The sequence below is a fragment of the Solanum verrucosum genome, unplaced genomic scaffold (genome assembly GCF_900185275.1).
Source record: "Solanum verrucosum unplaced genomic scaffold, falcon-dt-bn FXZP01000218.1, whole genome shotgun sequence".
NCBI classification, from domain to species: Eukaryota; Viridiplantae; Streptophyta; class Magnoliopsida; order Solanales; family Solanaceae; genus Solanum; species Solanum verrucosum.
In genome coordinates, this window is record NW_026020464.1 from 243,560 (window position 1) to 264,016 (window position 20,457).

Below are 20,457 nucleotides of genomic sequence, written 5' to 3' on the forward strand. Positions count from 1 at the left end.
ACATTTACTAATTCGTTGTGTCATAATTGTTTCATGTTATTTTACTTTACATTTTTTTTCAAGATTATCCTTTTTTATAAAAGGCTAATTTTTTAGAGAATTTCTTTCTGTACTTGAGATCCTTCTCTTTTTTCTCTCCCAGTAGTACTTTTGGACGTATATGTTGCATTTGGTGAGTGTAAATGATGGGTGACTGAGGACTGAGGAGGAGAGGTAAGAAAGGAAATACAATTATAAGGAAAATAAAAGGATAGAAAATCGAATAATAGATTTATGCATGTATCCATGTGTAAACACTCTCACTTTCAATTCAAAGGTTGAGAGTTGAGTCACAACATAGCAAAAAGAATGGGTACTACTAGGGAGGAGTAAAAAAATATTAGGTCATAATTGACAATATTTCTTATTTATTCTTTATATTTGTGTGTATTTCTCATAGCAAAAAGGATGGATACTACTAGGGAGGAGTAAAAAAATATTAGGTCATAATTGACAATATTTCTTATTTATTCTTTATATATATTTGTGTGCATATTTCTCATAAACATCATCTCGTATAGTAAATCTAGCACTTCTATTTTCATGCTATCGAATATTTATATGTTTAAATAGTTTCTGCATTATAAAGTATCTACAATTAAGTAGTGTCTTCTATTTGATTTATAAAGGAAGTACAGTCCTTTATGATCCACAAGTATGTACCTAAATAGTGTAGAGAAGTTGACTCCTATTCTTGATCCTTAAGCAATTACATAACCATTTTTTTCAGAAAAAATGTTATCATTTTAATATATTTTTCTTATTCAAGTTCAAATATATGTTACTCAAGTGAGTTATATTATTGTGTAACTGCAATATTTGTCACATTGTCAAGCAGATTTATATGAGAAATAATTAAAGAATCATGAACATACGTATGTACTTTCGCTTTTCATTGTAATGGGTATTAAAATTCGTGCTGCAATCTAATACATATATCTGTGTTGATAGTTTATTGTTTCTATATTCACTACGAATTAAATTTATTGAAAATTTGTATGTGATATATTTACTCGGACAAAGTGTGGTAATAGAAATGGTAGAGTTGCCACATTTCTATGGACAATGATCTTAATTATTTATCTATTTTTTTCTTTCTCTTTGTTTTTGTTGACTTTTCTTTTATTGTAAAATGTTATCTCCGTGAGCTAGCTCACACAGGTTCATCTTCATAAATTCTGCTCTTAATAGTATTTATAATAATATTCAAATCATCCATTGTCATAACTCTCAATTATTTAATATACAAATTTATGGCATTTTAAAATAACACATAAAGTACCACAAAAATGTCATTCCATTGGGCATAAATTCGAAAACAAGAACTCTTTCTCGGCCATTAAATAAAATCTCAATGGGGCAACAATATGTTAACATGGAAAGTTTTGCTTCGTCCATAAATTCTTTTTTATTTGCTTACTTACTCGAATTTATAACCATTTTCACAATAAGACGACCATTGAGGTTACCTTTATAGACTCCTTCATAACCTCGCCTTGTTTGAGTTTCGATTCTAAAGTGAGTTAGTCATTTTTTTAATAACAACAATAAAAATGCTTATATCCTTATTAAGAATAATTTTTTAAAATAACAGAGTAAATTCGTAGGTGCAATTATTGATACAATATTTTGATTATTTTAGGAAAGAGGAAATAGTTATAGATTTTAGAGGAATTGAATAATTAAACAGGGGTAAAGAAATGCAAATAAGAGTAGAAATAAAGGATAATCGAAAAATAATATTAAGATAAATACAAAGAAGAATGAGATTACACGAGAAAAGATTATTTTAGTGAAAAACAATATGAGAAAAAAGATACACAAAGAAGGGTAGATAATCAAGAAACATAACAAAAAGGAAAATAGAAGATCTCAAAAAAACATTAATACAACAAAATATGTTATTTTCATGGTAATGAGAATATGATCAAGCAAAAATATTTTTTTTTAAAAAACCAAATTTCTAAATTTGTAAAATTACATTTATAACTTGAAATCTTAAGAAAATAATCAAAATGAAAGGGTTAAAATTGTACGCCTTTATTACATTAATGGAACCGCGCGAAGCGCGGATAAGTTCACTAGTAATTATATATTACTCGAATTTCACGGTCACTCATTATTAAAAAAGGAGATTCATATATATATATATATATAAAAAAAAAATTAAAACCGCATGTGAAAGGAAGTGCACAATTGATGTACTTTCCTTGTCATATTAGAAGTTAAAAAATAAGACACAGAAGTTATTAAAATTAATGAGAATAGTATTAACTTCATACTATTCACTTCAACAATATTTAATTCTCATCATCTTTAATGCTAAAGAATAATTAGGTCGAAACAGTTTTCGATAGGCTATTATTATTATTATTAATTAATTAAAATATATTTTCCAAAAAAGATTATATACATTTTCGCTCACCAATTTTTTTTATCATATCAAACAAATAAATATAAGTTAATTGACAGAAGTATTGAACAAATTATGTATAAATTATTAATTTCGTTCCTAAACTATTGATAGCCTTAAAAACACTCATCTACTTGACTAACTAAATTTAGATACACGTCCGATCACTCCCGACCAATCACATGACATAACAAGTGGTTTCACACTCTTATAGGAGCATGTGACTCTTGATAAAAAGCCGAAAGAAGTATTGAAAACACTCTTATACTTGGCAAGAATTTAGGAATGTATTTCACTCATGATGCAAGATTGAGGTATATTTAAGTTCAGTTAGTTGAGTAAAGAAATTTTTTAAATTGTCAATAATTCGAAGATAAAACTAATAATTCACACCTAATTTAAGAGGGTTTTCAATACGTCATTCAAGTTAATTGGTATTACTTTGGGCATTGGAATATCGGCTAAAGTGACAAAGAGTAGGTGTGACCATATGAATAAAGATGAATATATTAAACCAACGTAAAAACCAAAAAATGTTACACCAACAACACACATACAGTAACACACACATTATTCACGTGAGCGAAGTTAAAATTTTGAAATTTTTAATTCCCCCCTCCTTCAAAGAATAGATAAATGCTCTTAATTTTATGTTAGTTTCACTAACGAGTAGGATACTTTTTTAATTACGTTTCAATTATAAAAATATTTTTATACAAAAAATAAAACGGAGGATAAAGTAAGTTATCCCTTACTTCTCAATCTTTACCTTCAAAATCACCATTTTCTTAAAAAAATATAATAACGTCATCGATTGAGTGACATTATTCACTCTCTAGATGAAAATAGACCATTCTATTATATAAACAGAAAAATAAAACACTTGATTTTATTTAATAAAAAAATACTTGATTTTTATTTATTTTTATTTGTTTTACCAACTACCAGCAAGTAAAAATTCATTAGCATAAGTCTTGAGATTCACAACTGATGAACCATTTTTCTTCATAGCTTCTTTAGCTAAGTCGCTCCATTTCTTGGCATTCTTTCTCAATTTCCCCCCGTCATCACCACTTCCCATCACGATCTCTATACACCTCTCAAACTCATCTCTTTCAACAATACCTCCATCACCAGTATCTACTCTGACGCCATTCTTCCAAACATCTTGAACAAGCTTCGCGTTACAAAGTTGATCGTTCCAAATTGGACATGCCACGATGGGCACTCCAGAAGCTATGCTCTCTAGAGTGGAATTCCACCCACAATGAGTCAGAAAGCAACCAACAGAAGGGTGTTTCAAAACTTCCACTTGTGAGCACCAACTCACTAACTTTCCCTGCTTTTCTAATTCATCTTTGCAAGTCAACTTTTCCTCAATTTGTCCTTCTCTAGTCACCCACAAAAATGGTCTTCCCAATTTGTTCAACGCTTGACCAATCTCCTCCATCAATTGACTTGATGCCCAGTGTAACTACCAAATGCTACATAAATAACTAATCCTTTTGTCATTATATCCAACCAAGTCATATAATTCTTTGAACTAATCTCAATCATATCAGCTCGAAAAGAATTATCATAAAGAAAAATTGATGGAATTGAAGGCCCAATTCCAATCATATATAGTCACATTCTTCAAAATCCTCAAAGCATCAAATTCCAAATCATCAAAAGTATTCACAAGAATTTTTGGATTTTCTTCACTATTCAATATATCAATTTGCCTTTTAATAGACTCAGCTGCCCAATTGTTACACTCCACATCATCAAACACAAAAGAAGGAAAATCAATTGGACTAAGTGGGGGCAATCCTGGTAACTCTATTATTTTATCCTTAGAATCACAATTCTTGAAATAATCAGAATAATCTGTATATCTATAATAATAAATATCAAAAACTGTGGCTGGTTGGATCCAAAATAATGTAGATGGAATATGTAATTCTTTTGCTACTAAACCAGCCCATTCCATAATAACATTGTAGATAATATGTGTAAAAGGAGTACTATTTTTTGCATTTGATTTAATTAAACTGAAAATAAATTATGACCCATGAGACTTTATAGAAGAATAATATGAATGAAACTCATTAAATGAGCCTTTGAAATTGCCATCATAGCCATCAGAGAAAGGAGCAAAGCTTAATCCTTTAATATTTGGAAGTGTTTTTATTTTATTAAAAGCTAATAAACTTGTAGATAAAGTAACTTTAATGCCTAAACTAATTAATCGTTTAGATAGTTGAAGAGATGGATTAATATGACCTTGACCTGAAAATATTACAATAAGAACATGAGATTTTTCATTCTTCAGATTTTCCATTTTTTGGTAGGGAAAAGAGAGAATTTTTCTATTGATGCTAATGAAGTGTTTTGCATTTGGTATGTGTATGGTTTTGGAGTTTATATATAAGATAAAAAATATTTGAACATAGTAATTGATGACATTTGTGATGACAACATCATCCTGTACTAATTCAATTTATATATTGTTTATTCATAAAAAAATAAAAGGTTGCCCCTCAATTTGTAAAAGATAAGTATTCAGGTAGTAATATTTTTTTATTACTCCTTAAAAGTTTTCACCTTTTTTGATTTTTTAGTGACTCGAACTTCACAATATTAGAATTGAAGGTAAAGAATATTTACCATCCGAGCCATTTATCTTGTTTCAGGAGAATTCTAAGCCTTTACTTTTTGTCACTAATTAATTAATCAATGTGTATTTTATTTATTTTTTTGATAAAAAATTACTTGAATCTGGCATTATACCTAACACATCAATGTGTATTTTATTTATTTTTTTGATAAAAAATTACTTGAATCTGGCATTATACCTAACACATTTCTACGGACTTTATCACGTGTCCATCATTCTCAAAGTACTAACAATTCAAATACAAACAACAACTAAAACTTAACTAATGTCATTAACCAAAATATGATGCTTAATTACTCTTTAATTTGCATAATTATTTAAATAATTATGCGTACGTAATACATGTAACATATATAGGCTAAGGTATTACAAGATAAGAACGATACGTATTTTTTTTTTATAATGATTCGGATTTTGCATGAATGGGAATTTTGAACTTTTGTGCATCGAACTGTCTTTAATAAACGAGTAAAATCTCATTAACATAAGCTTTGAGATTTACATTTGATGAACCATTTTCCTTCATAGCTTCCTTAGCCAAATCCTTCCATTTCTTGGCATTCTTCTTAAGCTCCTCCCTTTTTTCTCCATCTTCCATCACGATATCTATACACCTCTTGAACTCATCTCTTTCGACGACACCTTCTTCATTGGAATTCACTCTGACGCCAATCTTCCAAACATCTTGAATGAGCTTAGCATTGCAACCTTGATCGGTCCACAACGGACACGCCACGATCGGCATTCCAGAAGATAGGCTCTCTAAAGTCGAATTCCATCCACAGTGAGTCAAAAAACAACCTAAAGACGGGTGTTGTAACACTTCCACTTGCGAGCACCAACGCACGATTTTCCCTTGTTTTTCTAGTTCCTCTTTACAAGTCAATTTTTCCTCCGGATATCCCCCTTCTTTTTCTTCCCTAATCACCCACAAAAATGGCCTTCCACATTTTACCAATCCTTGACCTATTTCCTCCATCAATTGACTTGATATCTCAGAGTAACTACCAAATGCTATGTAAATAACCGATTCTTTAGTTATTGTATCCAACCAATCCATGTAATTTTCCGAACTCCATCTTAAATCAGCTCCAAAAGACTTATCTAAAGGATCATTTCCATCAAGAAAAGCTGAAGGAATTGAAGGACCAATTCCAACCATAGTTAAATTCTTCAATGCCCTCAAAGCATCAAATTCCAAATCATCAAAAGTGTTCACGAGTACTCTTGGATTTTCTTCACTATTCAATAACTCAATTTGGTCTATGATAGACTTAACTCCCCAACCATACTTAGAATTCACATCGGTGAACACAAATGAGGGAAAATCACGAGGACTTAGTCGAGGTAATCCTGGAAGATTTACAACTTGATCCTGAGAACAATTCTTGAAACAATCAGCATAGTCAGTGAAGCAATAATAATAAATGTCCAAGACCGTGGCGGGTTGGATCCAAAAAAATGTAGACGGGATATTAATGCCCTTAGCCACTATACCAACCCATGCCATAAGGGTTGTGTAAATGACACGTTTGAAAGGGCGGCCCTCAACCACCCTAGATTCTATGATTTGAGCCACGAATTTAGAACCATGACTTACTAGGGAAGAATAAAATGACTCGAACTCATCTAGCGATCCTTTAAATTTTCCATCATAGCCATCAGAAAAAGGAGTAAAGCTTAATCCTTCAATATTTGGAAGCTTGGAAATACGATTAAAAGCTGTTAGGCTAGTGGAAAAAGTGACTTTTATTCCTAAATTAACTAATTTTTTGGCAAATTGAAGAGATGGATTAATATGACCTTGACCTGGAAATGTTACAAGAAGAACATGACAATCATTCTTCAAGTTCTCCATAATTCTTTGGTGTAAGATATAATTTTACTAATTAATTTATGGTAGAATGTAAGGTTTTAATTAATGAGAGTTTATATAAGAGAAAATTATTGAAATGTGACCGATTGATGACGTTTATGGTGACAAAATGCATTATATAATAAAATTAATTCATCGATTATTTCAAAGAAGTGTAGCCAATAATTCATATAGGATAAGAATTCTTGTAGAATTAAACAACAAGAAGTTACCAAGAAATATGTTAAATCATTTTATATCCTTTTAGACAATGATAGCCATGAAAAAGTTGTATAGATTATGCTCAATGTTTCGAATTTAAAAGAAAAAATAGCAAAAGAGGGAGAGAGGAAGTACCTACTATCAATTAATACTAGAAAAGGTAATAATAACATATTCGGTATAGTTTTATAAAAACGTTTACATTGTAGATTATTGTATACAGTCAATATTCCTATCTAGAAAACTATTAATCAATATGCGACTTCATCTCATAATTGGGCTTATTAGGTGAGAATTCAACACACTTTGGACTGAAATTTTGGCCCTCTTCTTGGTCTTCATGTGACCCTAACTTTTGGCTCTTGGATTCAAATTTGGATCATGAAATATATGTAACATTGAAGTATAACGTACAGAAATCTCATACATTTGGAGGCTAATCACATTATATTTCAGAAGTTTTCTCAATTACAAAAATCTCGGATTTTTCTTTGTTCTCGAATACATTCCTTGGTTGTCTGATACCTTGCAAATGATAGGGATGTATTCGAGAGGGGATTTTGTAATTTTTTAAATGATAGGGAATTTTAGAGATTATGATATCTTAAGTTGTGTATTTATGTAATTTTAGTAATCTTCGTAAAAAGACTTACATGCATGGTAATTTGTAAAATAAAAGGGCAACATGCTATAATCGGTTAAATTTACTTGCTATATAAAATTTATAGATTTCAACCTATATAAGCTTAAATCCTTTCAAAATTACAATCTAATATTATAAGGAAAATTACAGGTAGATATCATACCGATGCCCTTATGTAGTAATATTAAAATATATATCACTTTACTAAAAATGTTTTTTAGCGAAAATTAATGCTAAATAAGTTTATTAGAGGCAATTAGTAGTGAAAATCAAATTAGATAATTAATTGGATTCTATCTTTGGTGTAGACAGAACAACAAAGATCACACCATACAACTTCATTCATAGAATGCTACATAAAAGAATATGAAGCTTCGAAGGCAGAGGCATATGCTGAGGCATGAAGGAAAATCTCAAATGCATGGAAGGACATGAACACAAAATTCCTCTATTCTAGTCATACTGAAGTACCAACGTATGTCCTCAAACTTGCCATGAATTTTGCACGCCTCGTAGATATTTTCCAAGGGAATGAGTATACGGATTCGATAGGCTCTTTAAAGACATGATTATCATGATGCTTGTTGAATGTGTCAATATATGATCAGGATAATCATGTTGATGCCTAAATGCATTTCCAAGTGATCATTGTTTAAAGTAGGGTGCTTCTTTCTATTAATATTTGTACGCGGATGTTTAAAATATAATATTTTTTAAAATTTAGAAATAACTAAAACAAATTATTATTGGGTAACAAAAGTGCATGTATAATAAAAAAATAGCGTTTCAATTTTACATATACAATTAATGCTAACAAAATTTTACACTAATTTATGTGCTATAAGTGTATGTTCTTCAAAGACAATAAACGTTATTCTAACAATTTCTCTTTCTTCTAGTATAATGAAGATGAATATATAGCATATCTGATGTGTGTTCAATTGAAATTTGTGCTAACTAATTAGATTTACAAATTCATAGATCAATCTAAAATCTAGTATTAAAAACTTTGTCTCTACTTTTAGCTAAAATCTAAATATAATTTACAAAGCATGTTGCAACCTTTTTAGCACTCATCTTATCTTTATATAACAAAAAAAAAGAAGTTAAAATTATTATTTTTATTGATAAGCTTAAAAGATTTGAAAATCTACAAATTAATTAATAAATAAAGTTTACATGAAGTGGGAGAGAAATGGGAGAGTAGACTACGTGCATTTAGTTGATTTGTAATTTCTTAGTTTTTTTAATTAATAAACTATTTTTTTTTAAAAGTCTGAAAATTATTGGTAATTTCCAATAATCTATATAAATATTTTATATAGATTATTAATTAATAATAATACTGTTATTTATTGTTATTGTTATTATTGTTGTTGTTGTTGTTATTATTATTAAGAAAATTATGTTTGTAATTTTTATTTTTAGAGTTTATATTAATTTTAAATTTGAAACTATTCCTTAAAATTCTCCACTAATTGATATTGTTCCTTAAAATTCTCAAGTGTTGAAATTGTTCCTTAAAATTTTCAATTTTTTTATTTCAAAATTAAAAATCACACTCACTTTTTGCTTGTGAAACAATTTTTATTTTTCAGATTCACATAATTAATGTTTTTAATTATTATCTTATATAAATTTTAAAAATTATAAAATGATTATATCACGTTAATTTTAAGTAATTCTTTAACTAATAAATTTAATAGTTTAATTTTGAATTTAACATAATTACAAATAGTTGATCTTATATTTTTAAAATCATTTAAAAATAAAATAGTAATTTATTATATATATATATATATATATATATATATATATATATATAATTTTTAAATTAAGATATTTAAAAGGATAATACTTGATAGTTCCACAAAATTATGCTTAAAAACTAAGTTTCAGATGCATAACTTCCGTGTGTTTTTTTTTTTTTTTTTTTTTTTATCTTTTCAAAGTTTAAATGTTTTACTTTAAACTTGAAAACCACAAATAAATTAGCATTTCTATTTTGAAATTTAATTTAAATATTTCTGTTTTTTTAAAAAAATCTTTTCTTAGTCGAAATTTTATGGTAGTTACTAATGTGTAAGTTTACACACACACACAATATATATATATATATATATATATATATATATATATATATATATATATATATTTATTTATTTATTTATTTTTAAAATGATCGTACTAATTTGGAAATAATTAACTACCAATACACGTGTATTTGTTTTTTTTTTTCAAATACAATTTTTTATTTTTTAAAAATACTGCTTTTCTGGCGCTGACACATAGGCACTATATATATAGAGAGAGAGAGAGATAGTTAGGCTCAAAAACTAAATTTTAGATGTAGAACTTCCGTGTGTTTTTTATTTTTATTTTTTATAATTTCAAAGTTTAAATGTTTTATTTTAACCTTGAAAACTACAATAAATTAGCATTTCTATTTTGAAATTTAATTTAAATATTTTTTGTCTTCCTTAAATCTTTTCGTAGGATTATTTTTAATAAAAAAAAATTAATTTTTTATCATAGTTACTGCTGCGTAAGTTTACACACACGCATATATATATATATATATATATATATATATATACTAGTTTTTTTGACACGCACGTGATTATCAATTTAGAAAATTTAAGCGAAGATTTTAATAATAAGCTTTGCATAAAATAATATTTCTGATTCTTTTGTGAATGTTCAATGTGGATCATCATATATATCTCTTATTCATACATGGTACCTCATATTCCGCTAAACTTCGAACTCACTCAACGACAATAAATCAGACGAAATTTATTAAAATGCAAGACAAAGAAGAAGAGTAGAAGATTAAAAACAATTGTGGTTGAAAAATGAGAGCGCCCCTCTATTTATAGTCAACAAAGGGTAGTATGAGCAAGCATTTTTTGTGTCTTATCTAAAAAGTCAAGACTTTTACAAGAAGTCACAATCCTTTGGAAATGTCACAACTATTTGGAAAGGTAACAACTCTTTGGAAAAGTCACAACTCATTGAAAAATCACAACCCTTTGAAAAAAGTCACAACTTATCAGAAAAGTCACAACTAATCGAAAAAATCACAACCTAAGTTAGAGATATATGAATTTATACTACAATAAAAATTAAACAAATAAAAACTTCAACTGACGTTATTATAAGTCATATGAACTTTTATTCGTTGAAAATATTGAAATATTAAGAAATAGTAAATTAGTAACACAAAAAAGCAATGTTTATATAGTAATAATTATTTTGAAGCAAACTTCCTGACGATCTAAATCACATAAGTAGCATTGATAAATAATGTCATTCTCTTATCTTGGGCATCCGAAAAATAAATCGTGACAATTCTCTAACTCTTGAGAAGTTGAATAATTTTCGAAAAAGATATTCAAAAGCATATATCTACATCAGAAGAGAAATTGTTAACAAAAGCAAAAGAATTTAGACTAAAATAAAAATTAAACTAATACAAACTTAAACTGGCGTTATTACAAGTCATATAAACTTTTCTTCGTCGAAAATACTTAAATATTAAGGAACAATAAATCAATAAAATAAAAAGGGGAATGTTTATAGAGTAATAATTATTTTGAAGCAAACAACCTGACAATCTAAATCACATAAGTAGCATTGATAATTAAAGTTGTTCTTTTGTCTTGAGCATCAAAAAATAAATCGTGACAATTCTCTAAATCTTGAGAAGCTTAATGATTTTAAAAAAGATATTCAGAAGCATCTATCTACATCACAAAAGAAATTGTTAACAAAAACAAATAAATTTAGACTACATCATGTTAACTTCATATATTGAAAAATTACATACTACTGTATATACAAAGAAAAAAATATATATTATATCATCAGAATTATTTTCCTCACGTACCCGAGGTTAAGGAATATACCCTCTTACGATAGAAAATTTTACTTCATTAGAATATTGGTACCTCATATTCCGCTAAACTTTGAACTCACTCAACGACAATAAATCACACGAAATTTTTAAAATTCAAGAAGAAGAAGAAGAATAGAAGATAAAAAAAATTGTGGTTGAAAAATGAGAGGAAGCCCCTCTATTTGTAGTCAACAAAGGGTAGTATGAGCTAGTATTTTTGTGTCTTACGTGAAAAGTCATGACATTTTCAAGAAGTTACAACCCTTTGAAAAAGTCACAACTATTTGGAAAAGTCACAACTCTTTTGAAAAGTCACAACTCATCGAAAAATCACAATCCTTTAAAAAAAGTCAAAATTCATCGAAAAAGTCACAACCTATAGTAATTTAACATTCAAGTTAGGAGTTCATGCTTTTAAGGTAATATATATATATACATATAAATTGTTGCGTAAGTTTACACACACATGTGTATTATTTATTTATTTTCAAATACAATTTTTTTTTTTAAATACTATTTTTTCTTGATTCTGACACATAGGCGCAATATTGTATGAAAAAATTATTCATGTTTTCTTTCAAAAATTTATTATGTTACTTGACATTCTTTAGTTGTGCCTCATTTGTATCACCCACAACATGACTTTTTTACACTATTATTTTTTAAAAATGATTAATTAAAATAAATATTATCATTTGATATTTCTTCTACTTTTATTTCATTATTGTTTATTTTTTTTATATATAATATACATATTACGATACGATTTTTTTATTATACTGTATATAATTTATGAATTATTTGGTTAAGCTTTTGTGTATATTAAAATATTTTGTTAGAAAAATATTATTAAAATCAAACTATCCCTTTCTCTAATACTAACAGTTTACATATCAGCTTGACCATACCTCTCTTCAAGCTCATTCCAAAGATCCGATGCAGTCTGAGAGTATATCACACTCTCAGCTATTTCTGTACTGAGAGAATTGAGTAGCCAAGAAATAACCATATCGTTGCAACGAATCCATTGCTTTAGCATGTTTGAACCTTTCAGTGGTGCTGGACAAGATCCATTTATGAACCTTAACTTGTTCTTTGCAGACAAGGAAATTAGGATTCCTCTTTTCCAGTTACCATAACTGGATCCATCAAATATGGCGTTTACAAGATGCATACCTGGTACATCAGAAGCAGAAAGATAATAAGGATGGGATACATCAATCTTGTTGGGATCTTCTATACCTGTGTTAGAAGCTTTTGGATCTGTACTGTCATCTGTATTGTCACCCATTCCAGATCTGTATTACTCAAGAATATATTTCAAAATATAAAAGGAGAAGTTATTGTAAGAAGTTTGGACATGAGAAGGAACAATGCTATAAATTGGTCGGGTATCCATCACATTTCAATATCAACAAACGAAATCGAGGGAGCTATGAACATCAACAAGTCCATATTGCAGAATCCAGTGAGTCATTCATTAATGGAGCAGGAGGAAATGCTTTGTCTGACCTAGTTAATAATCAGAGTTTTTCAAAAGAACAATGTGACAATCTAATTCAGTTGTTTCAGTCTATGCAGGAAGTTAATTCCAACGTACATGGAGGTAGTTCAAATGCTTCAATTTCTGAACCAAATGCAACTGCAAACCTGGCTGGTATGAATACTGACTACCAATGTTTTTCCTTTTTTTGTTCCAAAACTCCAAATAACTCATGGATCATTGATTCAGGGGCTACACAACATATGACTTTTGATAAATCCTTGTTACACGATGTTATTGTTCTTAAGACACTTGTAATGGTCCATCTCCCTAATTCATATAAATTTCCAGTCCATAAGATAGGAAAGATCTATATTACATCTCAAATTGTGCTTCATAATGTACTCTTTGTTCCTATATTTCGGCACAATTTACTTTCAGTCAAGAAATTATGTGAGCAATTCAATTGTGGTCTGACTTTTACTAAAATTGGGTGTTATATACATGCCCCTTCATTGATGAAGGGTCAGGCATTTGGTGATGCTTCTACTGATCTCTACCTGTTGAAAGATAAACCTTGCCTACTACAAGACAAATCTGACAAATCCAGTGCACCAATGTCTTCTTTTATTGATTTTCCGCAATCAAGTTATTTGAAATCTTTTTCTTTTCCTATTCTGTTCTTCCAAGAGTTTTTAGCTCTAAGTCTCAGAATTCTGTTTGTAATGAAATAGTTGATATCAATGAAACAGTTTCAGTTTTTAACGTTTCTGAGTTAGAGCAATTGTGGCATTGTCTACCTTTTCATGCTATGAAATACATTAAAGGGCTTCCTGTTAAGATTGCAACTCAAAAAGATTTGCCCTGTACTATGTCTTTTGGCTAGGCAAACTAAGCTACCATTTCCTATTAGTTCAACCTCCTATAAGCATTGTTTTGAGTTAATTCATATAGATACTTGGGGACCATGTCATACACCAACCTATAAAGGTGAAAAATATTTCCTTACAATTGTGGATGATTTTTCTAGGAGTACTTGAACTTTTCTTCTCAATACCAAATCTAGTGCTTTTCCTACACTCCAAACATTCCTATCTCTCGTAGAAAGACAATTTTCTACCAAGGTCAAGATAATAAGGTCGAACAATGCTTTTGAATTAGGGACTGGAAATGTTCCTAAGGAATTTTTTTCTTCTCAAGGTATTATTCATCAAACTTCATGTCTAGGAACTCCACAACAAAATGGTTTTGTAGAGCGCAAACATCGACATATTTTAGAGACTTATCGGGCACTTTTATTTCAGTCTCATGCACCTAAGAGGTATTGGGGTGATGCTTTATTGACTGCTACCTATTTGATCAATAGGTTCCCTTCCAAAATTCTTCATAACAGATCTCCTTATCATATTCTTTTTGGTCGGCAACCTAATTATGAGTTGCTAAGATGTTTTGGATGCCTTTGTTTTGCTTCTTCACTTCCTCGACAAAGGGATAAGTTGGATCCTAGACCCATACCTGGTGTTTTTCTTGGCTATCCATTTGGGCAGAAAGGTTACAGGATCTTAAATCTTCTTAACAAACAAGTTTTTAATTATATTTTTTGGGATGGGAACTGATTCGTCATAAAAGAGGCCTGCTTATCACACAACGCCAGTTTACTTTGGACTTGTTGGCTGAATTTGATTGCTTGGATGCCAGACCTGCCTCTTCTCCTTTGGATCCAACTCTTAAACTCACTTCCACCTGCGGTCCTCCCCTTTCAGATCCTACTATTTATCGTCGACTGACTGGAAAGTTGAATTTTTTATCGCCAAATCTCTCATTTGCTGTACAATCTCTCAGTGAATTTATGCAATCGCCATGTTCTAGGCACTACCAAGCAACACTACATACTTTGCGATATCTTTGTCATGACCCCGGGATTGGTTTGTTCATGTCTCCTGCTTCCTCATTTCAAATTCTTGCTTATTGCAACTCCGATTGGGCTACATGCCCTGAATCTCGTCGGTCAGTCAGTGGTTTCTTTTTGAGTTTAGGTGGATCTCCCATCTCGTGGAAATCAAAGAAGCAACCAGTTGTATCTCTTTCCTCCGCAGAGGCGGAGTATCGTTCAATGCGTCGACTGGTAACTGAAATTGCTTGGATTGTGCATCTTCTTCAAGATCTATCTGCTCCACCATTGTTGCCTATTCCTCTCCATTGTGACAATCAAGCGGCCACTCATATCGCCAAAAGTCCAGTTTTTCACGAGAGAACTAAGCATATCGAGTTTGATTGTCACTTTGTCCGTGAGAAGCTTTTGGATGGTTTGATTTCCCTCTTATTTGTGCCTTCCTCTTCACAGATAGCCGACATTTTTACGAAAGTTTTATCTGGACCTTTACATCGGCATTTGTTAGGCAAGTTGGGTATCAGCTCCGGGACCTCCAACTTGAAGGGGGTGTTGCCGGAAAATCTTCACCTCCAACAGAATCTCAAGCACATATTCAAAAAAGTGGATTTACTTAATTTGTGCCAAGGGCAGAACAGTATTTGCAGCTTGTATATATTTTTCTTTTCAGCATTTTATTTGTTTAGTCAAGTTAAAGAGTTTGTTAGATAGTAGAGAGTCAAAGTTAGAGAGTTTGTTAGATTATTATTCAGTCAGTTAGAGAGTATGCTAGATTAGTGGATTGCGCTCCAAGTTTTAGTCTGTATAAATGCACCAGCTCTTGAATAGAAATATACGTAGAAAAATAGAGATTTTATCTCTGCAAATCAGTCTCTTCTTCTCGTTTTTCTTCAATAGCTTGAATATCTGGTTGGGGAAAATTGCAAGATGGACAAATAAAATTTAGCACCTTTAGAATATCTTTCAAAAAAATGATTTTTTTTTCTTAATTTATTGCATGATTTTAAGATGGGATATAATCTGTGCCATGCCAATATAAATTATCCAATGAATTTATCCCTGCAAAAACATGAAAAACAAATCAATCAGATATTAAGTTTCATCAAATAGAGTCAATTCATTGTGAAATCATCATAAATTATTTATCACTTATTCAAAGAACAAAGAAAAAGAGTAGCCATTATTTTAAGCAAAAACAAAAACTTTAAAAAAAATCCAATTACCTTTAGCTATAATAGCAATACCAAACAGAAGGAGTGAGAAAGTCAATCGACTGTCTTGATATACTCAGAACTTAGACGTACAAAATTCAAGTGACTATTAGAATAATCACTTATTTTTTACGGTATGCTCGGATGAATTTTCTATCACAACCTTCATAAGTCTCGCAAATAATCTGAAACTCATAGTATTTAAATCTAACTCAAGCAATTTCATCAATATATGCCGCTCGTTTGATAGTACCATGAAATAAGTCTTTCTTCTCTTAATTCCGTATAAGAATACTGTTTCGATTGCACTTCATTTTTTGCTATTTTCTCTCTTGTTCTCTCGTCTACTTCTCCACAAATGTGGACGGTCAGGATATATATTTAATGTTGAGATTGATAAACTAAATTGTAACCACCTTATTTCAAAAAAAAAAAAAATCAATTTTTTTAATTTAAAAGTTTGATTAATTTTTGTTGTTTTATTGATAAATTTAAACAGTTAAAAGTCTGCAAATTAATTGACGTGGGGAGAGGAAAGTGGGCTACGTGTTGTAGTAGCTGAAGTTAAAGTTAGTTTTTTATTAATAAGTTTATGATTTTAAAAAATTCTGAAAACGGAATACACATCTTTTGGCAAAAACAGAATACACATGTTTTGGCTATTTTATTTGACAATTATTTTGTATTATTTTTTAAAACGTAATGATGTAGTTTCTTTTATTTTGGTTTGGTATTATATTTCTTTTAAAATATTATATATATATATATATATATATATATATATATATATATATATATACACATTATTTTTTAAATCATTTTTAACTAATTATTTAAAATATAATTCAGTTTATAACAACTCCCCATATTTCTCTTGTTGCACAACCTACCTATCTTAAATTTCATTTGAGATCAATAAAAACAATTATTACTATTGATTTTTTTAAAATAAAAAATTGTGAATATTAAATGATAACTAATAACTATTTATTAACTAATCTAAATATGTATTATTATTTGGATGAATGGAAAATGTTTCCATTATTTTCAGTTTTCCGTTCTTTTTCTTTTCTTTTGATTGTAATTAATTTTAAGAATTAATAAATGTTGTTTTTTCTGGTGCTGACACGTAAGCGTTTTCACCTCTCCTATTATATATATATATATATAGATTACTTGAAGGGTGTTGTGTACATATATAGCCCTATTTATCGATAAATTATACGGTATATACAAAATTAAATATTGTTTTAGATACACATATTAAAGGTAAGATAGTTGCATTTGAACTAGGGGTGTGCACTATTCGGATTAAACCGAATAACCAAACCAAATCAAACCGAATATTTATTTGGATTGGTTTTTTGTCTTTTCAAATTGGTTTTGGATTAATAAATTACTTTGTTTGGTTTTCTGGTTTGGTTTCAGATTTAAAAAAATAAAAACAAAAAAATAATGATTATATATATATATATATATATAATGCTTAGGTTTAGAATTAAGTTGGAGTTAACCACTTTTGTCCTTTTTTGGTTATTGCATTTTGATGATGATTACATTTAGATTTATTGTTTGAACATCTATAATAGGTATACTTATAAGTATTGTGTTTTAAGTTTTACTTATGTTTATATTAGAAAGTATATTTAAGAGTTACATATTATTACTTTGGTTATGTTATTAATTATTGACATAACCGAATAACCAAACCGAAAAAAGCCGAACCGAATAGAGGAAAACCAAACCAAACCAAATTTATTTTAGATCGGATTGGGTTACACTTTTACAAAACCAAAAATAAAAAAATCCAAATTGAATAGTGCAAAACCAAACCGAAAAACCGAATGCGCACCCCGACTAGTAGCTGAAGTTAAAGTTAGTTTTTTATTAATAAGTTTATGATTTTAAAAAAATCCGAAAACGGAATACACATGTTTTGGCAAAAACAGAATACACATGTTTTTGGCAATTTTATTTGACAATTATTTTGTATTATTTTTTAAAACCTAATGATGTAGTTTCTTTTATTTTGGCTTGGTATTATATATTTTTTAAAATTTTATATATATATATATTATTTTTGAAATCATTTTTAACTAATTATTTAAAATATAATTCAATTTATAACAACTCCCCATATTTCTCTCGTTGCACAACCCACCTATCTTAAATTTCATTTGACATCAATAAAAACAATTATTAATATTGATTTTTTAAAAATAAAAAAATGTGAATATTAAATGATAACTAATAACTATTTATTAATTAATCTAAATATGTATTAGTATTTGGATGAATGGAAAATGTTTCCATTATTTTCAGTTTTCCGTTCTTTTTCTTTTCTTTTGATTTTAATTAATTTTAAGAATTAATAAATGTTGTTTTTTCTGGTGCTGACACGTAAGCGTTTTCACCTCTCCTATTATATATATATATAGATATAGATTACTTGAAGGGTTTTGTGTACATATATTGTCCTATTTATCATTAAATTATACGGTATATATAGAATTAAATATTGTTTTAGATACACATATTAAAGGTAAGATAGTTGCATTTGAACTAGGGGTGTGCACTATTCGGATTAAACCGAATAATCAAACCGAATTTTTATTTGGATTGGTTTTTTGTTTTTTCGGATTGGTTTTGGATTAATAAATTACTTTGTTTGGTTTTCTGGTTTGGTTTCAGATTTAAAAAAATAAAGATCCAAAAAAACCGATTTTATATATATATATATATATATATATATATATAATGCTTAGGTTTAGAATTAAGTTGGAGTTAACCACTTTTGTCCTTTTTTGGTTATTGCCTTTGATGATGATTACATTTATATTTGATGTTTGAACATCTATAATAGGTATACTTATAGTTTTACTTATGATTTATATTAGAAAGTATATTTAAGAGATTACATATTATTACTTTGGTTATGTTATTAATTATTGACATAACCGAATAACCAAACCGAAAAAAGCCGAATCGAATAGAGGAAAACCAAACCAAACCAAATTTATTTTAGATCGGATTGGGTTACACTTTTACAAAACCAAAAATCAAAAAATCCAAATTAAATAGTGCAAAACCAAACCGAAAAACCGAATGCACACCCCTGGCTACATGTTGTAGTAGCTGAAGTTAAAGTTAGTTTTTTTATTAATAAGTTTATGATTTTAAAAAAATCTGAAAACGGAATACACATGTTTTGGCAAAAACAGAATACACATGTTTTGGCAATTTTATTTGACAATTATTTTGTATTATTTTTTAAAACCTAATGATGTAGTTTCTTTTATTTTGGCTTGGTATTATATATTTTTTAAAATTTTATATATATATATATATATATTATTTTTGAAATCATTTTTAACTAATTATTTAAAATATAATTTAGTTTATAACAACTCCCCATATTTCTCTCTTGCACAACCCACCTTTCTTAAATTTCATTTGAGATCAATAAAAACAATTATTAATATTGATTTTTTAAAAATAAAAAATTGTGAATATTAAATGATAACTAATAACTATTTATTAATTAATCTAAATATGTATTATTATTTGGATGAGTGGAAAATGTTTCCATTATTTTCAGTTTTCCGTTCTTTTTCTTTTCTTTTGATTTTAATTAATTTTAAGAATTAATAAATGTTATTTTTTATGGTGCTGACACGTAAGCGTTTTCACCTCTCCTATATATATATATATATATATATAGATTACTTGAAGGGTGTTGTGTACATATATACCCCTATTTATCGATAAATTATATAGTATATATAGAATTAAATATTATTTTAAATACACATATTAAAGATAAGATAGTTGCATTTGAACACGCCTATGCCTCTATTATTGGGTGGTCTAATTATGTGAGCAGATTTGACATTTAGATACTTGCCAGCCAGCATAGAGGAAATACATAAAATCCCCCTCAAACTTGTCACCAAAACTTACTTTAGCACTATAACTTTACGTGCATTTAAATACCCCCTTAAATTACTTGTAAGTGAATTAAATTTCACCTTAATGGCTGACGTGACAAATTAAAAAGTTTTAGGCGCGTAAAGAGGAAAAAAAATTAAAAAGAAAAACAAGTGGATCCCACTTTGTCTACTTCAACTACTCCTTGTTTCATAT

General features: G+C 28.7%; 1 protein-coding gene and 1 pseudogene across 1 annotated transcript; both read right to left on the bottom strand.

The window, feature by feature from the left end:
• Positions 1-3,386: 3,386 nt before the first annotated feature.
• LOC125808676 (UDP-glycosyltransferase 75C1-like) lies at positions 3,387-4,625 on the bottom strand (annotated as a pseudogene).
• Positions 4,626-5,503: 878 nt separating this feature from the next.
• Positions 5,504-7,019, bottom strand: LOC125808836 (UDP-glycosyltransferase 75C1-like). The gene has a single exon (XM_049488502.1). It carries the CDS (start codon positions 6,967-6,969, stop codon positions 5,569-5,571), a length of 1,401 nt encoding a protein of 466 aa, XP_049344459.1. The 5' UTR covers positions 6,970-7,019; the 3' UTR covers positions 5,504-5,568.
• Positions 7,020-20,457: the final 13,438 nt, after the last annotated feature.

Coding starts and splice junctions, on each gene's coding strand:
- LOC125808836 (XM_049488502.1), bottom strand. CDS start 6,969: ATGGAGAACTTGAAGAATGATTGTCATGTTCTTCTTGTAACATTTCCA.